Source organism: Octodon degus, unplaced genomic scaffold (assembly GCF_000260255.1).
Source record: "Octodon degus isolate 3935 unplaced genomic scaffold, OctDeg1.0 scaffold00067, whole genome shotgun sequence".
In the NCBI taxonomy this organism is placed as follows: domain Eukaryota; kingdom Metazoa; phylum Chordata; class Mammalia; order Rodentia; family Octodontidae; genus Octodon; species Octodon degus.
Genome location: NW_004524643.1, coordinates 339,929 through 351,685, shown reverse-complemented (window position 1 = coordinate 351,685; position 11,757 = coordinate 339,929). Strand labels below are relative to the sequence as shown.

Below are 11,757 nucleotides of genomic sequence, written 5' to 3'. Positions count from 1 at the left end.
TATCACAAACATTTTAATGATTGCAAAAGCTTAAACACATTTAGGTGTAACCTGTTATCTATGGAAAGTAAAAATCACTTAGCAGGATCAATTGTCAGTTAAAACCATAACTGAGTCCATGTGTATCATACTGAAAAATGAAGCTAATTTAATCAGATAAACTGCATACAAATGGCATAACTTTGGTGGAGTTTTAAAATGTTTGTGGTTCCTTTGATATATAAAATGCAGACTTAGGACAATAAAATGCCTTTTGTTATCAGATATTTAAAAAAGAATAATTTTGTTGCAGCTTCTGAATAAATAATCACATTAACAGTGGCTATTGATGAATGTGTTGGGTCCTTTTGGAGACAAAAATTTTAAGTGTTACTTGATTAGCATTTCTACTTCAAGTATTATATCCTACAAAACTACATAAACTGATGTAAAGGAAGAAAGGAGGAAAATTGCTAAAGAACTTGTCTAAAATGACCTTTTAAGAATAAAATACTAAAATGATCAGTTTTTATGAGGGCACAGAACAAGATGAGGCAGAAAGAAGTGATGAGGGAATATGAAAGTTCAGGGCTTCTGACAGAAGGACTTGTGACCAACTCTCACTTTTACGGGAGAGTTAAAGTTAAGTGAAATGTCTCAAGCCTTGAAGCATGGTTCCTAAAGCTGTCACTTTTGCAAAGCGTAGTGCAGAATTTTTCTCACAAGAGAAAATGTGCTGAGAGAAAGTTACTTGTGAAGGGCATACACGTCATACATTATTTTCATTATAATGCTTAGGATATTGTACCAGTTTGATTTTAGAAATTATAAACATACCAGAATTTGATGAAATATCTGAGAAATGAACTTACCTGCTTTGATATTAATACTTCATTGTTAATGCTATTTTTGTTTTTACTCTCATCAAGATTGAGACTGAGCCGGGGGGTACAGCTCAGTAGCACAACTCCTGCATAGCAAGTGTGAGGTCCTCAGTTGAGGTTCCAGTACCAAAAAAAAAAAAAGGATTGAGACTAATTAAGACAGTAAATAATTGATATTTTAATGTTACTAGTAGGTTTTATTGCATCTTTATTGGGGAACTTAGAAAATATGGTTCCATAGAGGCCAGAAAAAAATAGTTTTTTATTTTTTGTTTCCTATTTAAGAATATTAGGAATTTAGCAGCCCATAAATGTTCCTGCCTTTGATCTTTGCTTTTTTTCTAATGGCTTGTCTTCCTGAAAACTAACTAACTTACTTACTTACTTTATTTATTTCTTTGTTTCCTGTAGGCGCAGAACAGCCTGTCCGACCTGGTAGTCATGGATATGTTCGCTCTCCTTCCCCTTCATTAAGAACTCAGGAGACCATATTGCAACAGAGACCCAGTGTTTTCCAGGGAACCAATGGAACCAGTGTAATCACACCTTTGGATCCAACTGCTCAGCTACGAATCATGTTAGTCTCTTATATACATTTGATTTGATTTGTTTTGTTTTGCTTTGTTTGAGACAGGTTCTTGCTTTATAGTTCAGGCTGGACTTGAACTCAGTATTAAGCTAGACTAGCTTCAAACTCTTGGCAGTCGTCTGGCTTCAGGAGTACTGGGATTACAAGTGTGTACCACCATTCCTGGTTCTTGTGTATATTTTAACCCCCCAAAATACCAGTTTCTTGTACATACTGTATGTTTTTTGAAATTTGTGACTGCAATAGTTTAACACAGTCAAAATTTTATATCCACTAATTATTTTTACTGTTCAATTTGTCCTTCTATCTCTCCACTCCAATCCTAGTAAATGATCTTGCCTTCACAGAGCTGTGGTTTTATTTACAGGCCACTGCCTGCTGGGGGCCCTTCAATAAGCCAAGGCCTGCCAGCTTCCCGTTACAACACTGCTGCGGATGCCCTGGCTGCTCTTGTGGATGCTGCAGCTTCTGCACCCCAGATGGATGTTTCGAAAACAAAAGAGAGTAAGCATGAAGCTGCCAGGTTAGAAGAAAATTTGAGAAGCAGGTCAGCAGCAGTTAGTGAACAGCAGCAGCTAGAGCAGAAAAGCCTGGAGGTGGAGAAGAGATCTGTTCAGTGTCTGTACACTTCTTCAGCCTTTCCAAGTGGCAAGCCCCAGCCTCATGCTTCAGTAGTGTATTCTGAGGCTGGGAAAGATAAAGGGCCTCCTCCAAAATCCAGATATGAGGAAGAGCTAAGAACCCGAGGGAAGACTACCATTACTGCAGCTAACTTCATAGACGTGATCATCACCCGGCAAATTGCCTCGGACAAGGATGCAAGGGAACGTGGCTCTCAAAGTTCAGACTCTTCTAGTAGCTGTATGTATCTCAATCTGAGTTTCACAATGTGATATCTGAGTAAAGAATTACTTTATTCTCTAGGTAAAGCACAATTGTGTGTATAAAGCAATCCTAATGCTTGACATTAAATGTAAGAGAAGTTCTTTTACTGGTCAGTGCAAAAATGTGTCTTCTACAAAGTGATTTAAGTATCGTATTTCCTAAGTATAAGCTTACTGATGTATTTTCCACAAGAAAGCTACATTTTTCTATAGAGCCAAAGTTGTAATATGTTTATAAATAGTGGCCAGAGCTTATTAACATTATTTAGGCATTTGAAAGATTATCAAAATCTGTACTACTGACGTGTAATTTCTCAGGAAACATTTGTTGGGACAAGGATCACTAGGGTGACAGTTCAAAGCCTTTTATGTCCTTTATCTAAACTTCTAAAATTTCTAGATTATTAAAAAGACTACCTTATTATTGGTAATTGATGTTACACCTTTCTTGGATTTTGACCCAGTCTGGTTAGTCATGGTAATATGTGCTCTGCAAGTATAAATTCATAAATCTCCCACTAAAATGCTAGAAAAGTTCTTTTGTACAGTGTCTTTATTAGCCAGGCATGGTGGTGTATGTCTATAATCCCAGCACTTGGGTGACTGAGGTAGGAGGACTACTTTGAGTTCAAGGCTAGCCTGGGCTACACAGCGAGTTTAAGGCCAGTCTGAACTGCATAGTGAGACCTTGTAAGTAAATAAATGTATTTTTTAACCATTTCCTAAATTCTGTGCAGAATTCCATAAAAACAAGCAGGTATTTTAGCAAGTAGCTGTCAATATTAGAAGTTAACTAATTATGTAGTTGTCTGTCATCTATTACAGAAAAAGTAATAATGGAGATAATGAAAAGAATTTCTTGTGTAGCAGTATGCAATCTATTGTTCTTTTTATCTCCAAATTTCCACTTGTCTAATTACAATTTGTTTGGGTCCATATGCAGATATGGCCTACATATTGAGCATCCATTGCTGAGAGTTAGAAGGGAGCAGTTTAGTGTAGAGTATAGTGTAGAGATTTCCTTTTAACTTGAGATTTGGAAAATCTACACTAAAACATAGCATTTCAACATGTAGAAAACTGCTATCTGAGGAAGAGGTAGTTTATGATCAGGTATTTTGTAGGGCAGTTCTCTGCACACACAGTGACCTCACCTGGGCTCATAAAATGACAGGTGGGTTGCCAAATTACCAGATGAAAACACTTCTTTTTCAGTTTGCATGATAAATCACATCTTGATTTTCAGTGGATCTGAAAATGTAAATCACAGGTTCTTTTCAGAGGGTTCATGTTTCTGTATCCAGTTGTCATTTTTATCACTGGGCAGTTACACCAAATCCAGACTATAAACAGTTATTCATGGGGTTTTCAGTTTGATTCAAGAGCCTTCCTCACTGTGGGAGAAGTGCATTGCTTCATTTGGTCCCTGTGTCTTCAAGAGCAACATGGACACAGTCTAGTATCAAACTCTATTAACAAAATACTATCAGCAGATTTAGGATGCTGATTTATAAGCAGTATTAATAGTGGATACAAGGGTTGCAAATTAGTGTAAATTGCTTAAATTAGACATTCTGGTTCTTCAGTGCTTTTTTCCATCCCATTTGTGATGTTTCTCTTCTGCTGAATCCAGGTAATTGCAATGTTTGTAACTTGTTTGGGGGCAGAAGGGTCAGGCAGTAGAGGAGCAGGTAGTCGTAGCACAGTAATGAGAGTCTGTCCTAAGTCTTTTGTTTGTGTGTACAGCCAGGGTCATAGGCCTTTTCCTCTGACCCTTTGAGGTACTTGTAGATACAAATTCTGAATGTTCCTAAACAGAAACCTATCCTTGGGTCTCAGCCCTCAGCCTAGGGCAGGACTATGAAGACCAGTCAATGCACCCTCTTTGTAACCTGTTTTCTTAGGAAGGGGGCTCTTCTCATGTGGGTGATATCCAGAGTTGGTTGATATCCTATGAGTTCATTTCTATTTCCTATCATTCCTTTTTATTGTCAAAATGTAATACAGTACAAAAATTATTGAAGTAGTTTTTGTTTGTAGTACTCCAATTAAGAAAATCAGTATAGTGTTACATAACCTGTAGCCATAAAATCACTGTGGTAATGAAGTAGCTTTATAGCCTCAAACTTTTTGTATAGATGGTCTCTGAGAATTGGAATATTGGAAACAATTAACTATTGAGATCTACTTTTCGATTTGTTTATCTTCTCTGATAAGTGTTTCTCTAGTGATTTTTTTCAACTCCCAAGAAAATATTACAAATTTGTTTTCTATTCAGCCTGATCTTATTGTTTATTATGGGCTTTTTAAAGATGGTCTGAAGAGTTTATAGAATCTTAGAAAACTGTACCCTACTGAGATTAGGGACTCAAAGACTCCTGTGATACAATCTACTGGGCTCAATAAGTTTTATCATTATTAACCTGAATGCCATTGAATATTTCTGAGAATTCAAAAACTAAAATATGACATTAGGTTTGAAGAAGTTGTTCTTTAAACTTTTCATGGATTCATTTTAAAATAAGACTTCTTTTCTTAAAGTATCTTCTCATAGGTATGAAACACCTAGTGATGCTATTGAGGTGATAAGTCCTGCCGGCTCACCTCCACCACCCCAGGAAAAACTTCAGGCCTATCAGCCGGAGATTGTTAAGGCAAATCAAACAGAAAGTATGTCATGTTTTAATTAATCATTTCCTTATTTGTCAAAGTTATATTAAAGTATTTTTTTAAAGTAATCATACGTGAATCTGCTTGAGAGAAAACTGCAGTTTAAAGCTGCCGTAATGAAAGCAGTGGGGAGTAGGGCATGCTGGGAATTGAATGCATGGCCTCACGTTTTAGGCAAGCATTCTGCCAATGAGTTACATTCCCAGGACCACCCAAAAAGTAGTTTTCTCTTGCAATATTGGGGATTGAACCCAGGGCCTTTGCACTAAACTACATCCCACAGCTCTTTCTCCCTCCCCTAAATTTCTAAGTTGCTCAGGCCAACTTCTAACTTACAGCCCTAAGGGCTGGCCAGATAGCTTAGCAGATTAAAGCTCCTGCAAGCAGGCGCAGCGGTTAGGGGTTCAGTCCCCGCGGCACACTAAGGTGGCAGTTGAGACTGGGCGTAGCAGTATGCACCTGTAATACCAGCTTGGGAGGCTGTAAATAGGTGGATCACTATGAGTCCAATCTAGTAGTGGGACCCTGAACACCCTTTAGACCCTTCCCTAAAATTTAAAAAAAAAACAAACCAAAACCTACAGTCCTCCCTTCCACAGCACTATGATTACAGGTATGAGTCCTCATGTTCAGATGAAAAAGGTTTTAACCTATTATTTTGTTTATAGTTGGAATAATACAGGAAATATTTGGTATTTTCTTTGCTTACTTCATTTTATTCTGTTAGTCCTCAGATCTTCATTGGTGGATAATTTCTGTTTCAAAATTGAAATACCTATATTCATTTTGTAGAGATTTATCCAATATCCTTTTCATATGTTCTTCTGAATTATATTTAATCTTTGATGAGTGAAAAATGGGGGCATCTCTGGAGTAAGACCTATCTGTTCTCTCTTAAGGTGATCCCACCAGACAGTATGAAGGACCACTGCATCACTATCGATCACAGCAGGAATCGCCATCTCCACAACAGCAGCTGCCTCCTTCTTCACAAGCAGATGGGATGGGGCAGGTGCCCAGGACCCATCGATTGATCACACTTGCTGATCACATCTGTGTAAGTTTATTATTATTATTTTGATCATGGAAATAGCTAATTTCTTATAGAAAATAAAACAATTAAAGTATCTCTTTTTCAATGGTTTGGGGGAATCCATGCTGAGTTAAATCACTTATCTTGTTCACAGCAAATTATCACACAAGATTTTGCTAGAAATCAAGTTTCATCACAGCCTCCCCAGCAGCCTCCCACTTCTACATTCCAAAATTCACCATCAGCTTTGGTGTCTACACCTGTCAGGGCTAAAACATCAAGTCGTTACAGCCCAGAATCCCAATCTCAGTCTGTCCTCCATCAAAGACCAGGTTCCAGAGTCTCTCCAGAAAATCTTGTGGACAAATCTCGGGGAAGGTATGGTCTTTTTAAATTTTTTGTTTTACAGAAGGGTCTACAGGGTGTTCAGGGTCTCACTACTAGATCGAACTGGTAGTGATCCACCTGTTTATAGCATCCTAAGAGCTGGGATTACAGTTGTGTGCCACCACGCCCAGTCTCAGTTGCCCTCCCAGCATGCCCCAGGGGCAGGGCATGGCAGGCCTGGGGATTGAACCCAACCCCTGCACCCGCTTGCAGGCACTTTAATCTGCTGAGCTATTGGCTGCGCCCTGGTATGGTCTTTATTATGAACTATATGTAAATTTCCCCACATTAAAACAGCTGGAAAATATCTGGAAGATAGAGGATTAATGTCTTATATAAGTTCATTTGCCCTTGTTTCCTGGAAAGTATAAATTGGAATTTTTCATAGGTGTGTTAGTCTTAAAATGTCTAGTGGGCATTTGATACTTTTTATAGTGCATATTCAAAAGTTGGCTGTTGTATATTTTGTGGGCTATAAAGTAGTGTGATAGTAATTTAGGGATAACTGAGTGCTCCTTCAGAATCATCTCCCAAGTTTGGTGTGATGGTACATGATGTCTGTACTCTCAGCTACATGGGAGGCTGAGGTAGGAGGATCATGGGTTTGAGGTCAGCCTAGCAATGTCCTAAGATCCTGTCTCAAAAACAAAAACTAATCACCTATCACTATTCATCTCACTAAGTGGTTTCTGTTGGGCCAGTAGTAGTACTAGACCTTTAAGAAGAAAGTGACATTAAATAAAGGAAGGCATCATAAGAAGCATTGTATATGGGAGGAATATCTGATGAAGAATATTTTCTTACCTGATACTCTCAGTGAAAAAAGAAGGAAGGTTTTTAGTTCAAAATGGTACATTAAACATCAGCAATGTTAAATTACAGTTAAATAGCACAGTTAAATTGTTAAAAAATAGCATTTGTAAGAAAGCCAAGAATCATCATCAAATAACAAAACAGAGATTCTGGGAGGTACCTGGATTACACAAGCAAACAGATGAACAAGAGCTGTGGAAGTCATAGTTCAGCACATGAAAAGGGAAAATCTGCAGCTGACTATCCAGCCTCCCTACAAAACCCCTCAAAGTTAGTAAAGAATGGAAAAAATAACAATATATTTAAGAAACCTTAAAAACTTTATTGCAGAAATTTTCAAACATACAAGTAGAATAGTAACACACCCCATACAGGACTATTTTGAACCAAAACTGGATGCTATTGATATAAGAATGGGAAATTCCCAACCTGGCCTGGATGAGTTCATGTTCTCTAAAACCGAAGAATGAATTTTAGGAACAAACGGAGGATGAGGGTATAACTTTATTGGAAAGGAAAGCTTCTGTCAGAGAGGGACAGAAGGGGGGCCCGAGCAGGTGGCCCAGGAAGCTGTTTCTTCCAGGGACTTTTATAGTGTAAAGCCTTGCGGGGTTGAAGTAGAGACTGAGGGGTCTTGCTTAGGCAGATGCAGGGTGGAACAAAACTATGGTCAATGAATGGGATTACAAGAACCATTTGCTCAGGTAAAATTGATTAGGCCCAGGACCAAATGGGGTAGCGAGTCACGTAGCAAGCAGGCATGAATGTAAAACAGGACCTTATCGGGAGGCCTTCAGACCATAATTCTTCCTGAGTAATGATTGATCCTGGATGCCAGTCTTTAGGTTCGATTTACAGCAGGGGCCTCCATCCTTCCCACAGTTGTAAGGTGCCTGGCTGTTGTCATTTCCTTCGAGGGCCTGACCCTGTCTGACTGCCTACAACACTATTAAGAATAGAAAGCTCTTTTTACAGTGATGGTTGATTCCTTACATAAAGTACTTTGTAGCGGATTTTGAGCAGTTGATGGCATTATGAAAAAACAATTCATTTGCTTTTTCATTTGCAGTATCTGTTGTTGCTATATCTGTGCCTCTGAATGAAGAATGTTGAATTTCTTTCATGGGTTTAGTAAAGTTACCTGGATTTATAGTTTAAATTGTTCATGTACACTAGAAGGAAAACAGGAGTTTTTCTGTAGTTCTAGAACAAGATGCAAATGCTATAAATCACACAGAAATAGCTGAAAGATACTAGGACATGGGGGTGGGTGTAGACAGGGAAGATAAGCAGAACAGCACGGAGGCCAATTTCAATTTCTTACAAAAAGAAAAAATAGATGGTTAAAGAAGTATGCTATGTAAAGTTAAAAACAAACTAAATGTTAAAATGTGTTAAGGTGAAGTTAAATTAATGTCTGTAAATTTAAGAAAGCTGATACTGTATCAGATTTGATAAATCAAAAAGTAAAGATATAAGATTAGTTTCAGAGGTAAATACCAAACAACTGCCAAAAATTCAGACTTGGGGCTGATTAGGAAAGGAAATAATCAAATAGTATTTTATGTATGTGCTTAGCTATAGTAGTAATCAATTCAGCAGTTGGAAGTCACAGGTGGTGCTTGGTATGTATAATCTGTAAGTCAAACTTTCAGGGATGGGGGGGAGTCCTAAATTGCATTATCCTTACCAATATGGTGTTGGAAGGAAAAACACAAAATTGCATAAAACCTCTGTGCTAAAATGGTTTAACTAGAGCCTATGTTTAACTAAACAAGACTCCTTATGGATCAGCTGAATACTTAAGTCCTTACCAGAGAAATTAATGAAAGACTTGGTATGTTATGAGTTAAAATAAGCAGTGAACCCTTGACGGTTCACCTGGACAATGGGCCAAGAGGGTAGGATGGAGCCTGATGCTGGAAGTGCTGTACATGCAGAGCTTATCATGGGGAGCTTCCTGCCACTGTATCCTTCTTGCATGTCTGTGGAGAAAGGAGCAGGAACTTTTTGATTTTAGGTCCCCCCCCCTTTTACTTGATACAGGGTCTCACTAGCAATCCTCTTGTTTTCAGTCTCCCCTGCACTATTACAGGTGTGTGCCACCACGCCCCAACTCTTTTGCTCACTCAGCGCACCCCGGGGGCGGGGTCAGCACTGGTGCAGCATGTGGGACTGGGGATTGAACGCTGGTCCCTGAACTTGCCAAAACAGGCGCTTAGTCTGCTGAGATGGCTCGCCAGCCCTGTTTTTGAGAACTAGGTATAAAGCAAGTCAGCAGCCTTTGCTCAATGAAAACATCCTTTGATTGTAAAATGAAGTCATGAGTTAACAGTTTGTTTAGAGTAAGCTCTTATGGAACACAGTCTAATTTACATGTTACAATTGTAGGCCTGGAAAATCTCCAGAGAGAAGTCATGTCTCTTCAGAGTCCTACGAACCCATCTCCCCACCCCAGGTTCCAGTTGTGCATGAGAAACAGGATAGCATGATGCTCTTGTCGCAGAGGGGTGTGGAGCCTGCAGAGCAGAGGTAAGCAGAGTACTCCTAGTCATAGCTTTTGAAGCCAGAGCAGGCTTAGTGCCTTGAACTTGTAGTTACTGTCTTTTCACAGTGCACTAATGATAGTGGATTTTAGCAAAAAGTATTATATCTAAATAAAGAAAATTTATTATTACTTTTAAAATGAGAGGCCCATAGGGCCACTTTTTCACTGAGTCAACATAAGCACTGGCTCATTAAATAGACGTTTTGTTAGCCATCTCTAACAGTTATTTGTCACCTTTCATTCATTCATTCACTCTCTATACTTCCCCAGAGTGATTTGTCTGAAACTCACTTCAGCTTAAGCACTTAAGTTCTTCTAGGACCAGGTATATACAGTTTTATTTCCTACTAATCTTTGCTGTATTCTTTGTTCCCTGAATTCTTTTTGTTTTTTTTGGTGTCTAACAACCATCTCCAGTGCTGAGAGGTGAATATGTGCTTTGCCTATGGTCATACCATTAAGATAGTCTGAAGTCTAACTCCACACTGTTGGTGCATTTCTTAGAATATATAATTATTTCATTATATACATTTATAAACAACCAAATGTTATCTTCAGTAAAATGAAGGAAATTTATTTTTGGAAGGGAATGATGTTAAATATATTTACATGATTTCCTTTTGAATATACATACAGAAAGCATCATGATAACCTGTTTGAGTTTTCTGCTTGTATCCATTTGCTGCCTGTTCATTCCTAAAGAATTTCTATTCTAGGTTATTGCCATTTTAATCTTAATGTATGCTATCATCTTTGCAGGCTAAAGTTATTTGACTGTGACCTTAAATGACATACTAACTGGATTGTGGTAACATGGTCTTTCTAAAGGTTGTAACCACAAACACAAGATTGGGAGCAATAGTTCTCCAAGTATTCTATGACTGTCATCATCATCCATTGGAATGTTCTCAGTACATGAGTGTAACAGACTGAACTGTGTTCCTGACAGGAATGATTCCCGCTCACCAGGGAGCATAAGCTACTTGCCCTCATTCTTCACCAAGCTTGAAAACACATCACCCATGGTTAAATCAAAGAAGCAGGAGATTTTTCGTAAGTTGAACTCCTCTGGTGGAGGTGACTCTGATATGGGTAAGTGGGATTTCTTCCATGGACCCCAAATGAAACATGCATTAATATTGCATTCCTGCCTTTCCTGTAATCCTTGACTGAAAGCTCCCCAAATGTCTGCTAGTTCACAAAGAGTAGTCCTGTTTGGGGAACAGAAACCTTTTCTTCTTTGAAGCTGTCCATTATTACATGGGTTGGATTAATTCTCCATACTTTTTTCTTCTTGAATCCATTAGTTTTAGTCTTACCTATTTAGCTTGTCTCCACCTGACATCATTTCACACATTTGAAGATGTGTTTCAGAGTCTTCTTGTCTTTGTAAATAGCCCATGTCATCAATGGCTCCTCACATCCTGGTTCTGTGTACCTCTGCTATGCCAACAGCTTTCCACCAAAGAATACAAAGTAGTGCAGTATATCCTAAATTTGTCATTATTTTAAGGCACCCTTAAATTATCTTACAGTTGGTGTAAATATAGGTGTCAAGGTCCTGGTGGACTCTTAAACCATACCTCTCCATTTGCTTTTATAATTACTAGTCCCAAGGACAGGACAAGACAATATGTACTTGTTCCATTTCAACTACTTTTTCTCCCAGCATCTGTCTAGATCAGTTTAGTTGTTCAGCATTCACCTGCAACACAGATAATAATAGTGAAAGATTAACTGGAATTTATTGTGCTAGACACAATTCTAAATATATACATATATGTACATTCACATAACCTCAAAACAGTGGTACGTGCTATATTTATCTCCATTTTGTCAATGAAGAAACAGACTCAGAGAGGTTTAACAACTAGCCATGAGTTATGTAACTAGTTAGTAATGGGGTTATGGTTCAAATCCAGGCATTTTAATTTATGCTTGCAGTGATCCACTGCCTTCCAACAATTCTG

At 38.3% G+C, this 11,757-nt stretch overlaps 1 protein-coding gene across 14 annotated transcripts in view; it reads left to right on the top strand.

Moving 5' to 3' along the window:
- Positions 1-11,757, top strand: part of Ncor1 (nuclear receptor corepressor 1) — a 171,959-nt gene that overhangs the window by 149,292 nt on the left and 10,910 nt on the right. For 11 of the 14 annotated variants that reach the window (XM_023719309.1, XM_023719312.1, XM_023719303.1 and 8 more), the window contains 7 exons: positions 1,275-1,440; positions 1,820-2,313; positions 4,878-5,006; positions 5,906-6,063; positions 6,194-6,417; positions 9,631-9,771; positions 10,737-10,879. In XM_023719309.1, coding sequence (XP_023575077.1) covers positions 1,275-1,440; positions 1,820-2,313; positions 4,878-5,006; positions 5,906-6,063; positions 6,194-6,417; positions 9,631-9,771; positions 10,737-10,879 — 1,455 coding nt within the window. The remainder of the gene's footprint in view (positions 1-1,274; positions 1,441-1,819; positions 2,314-4,877; positions 5,007-5,905; positions 6,064-6,193; positions 6,418-9,630; positions 9,772-10,736; positions 10,880-11,757) is intronic. The other 3 variants (XM_023719313.1, XM_023719310.1, XM_023719306.1) reach the window with 2 other exon arrangements.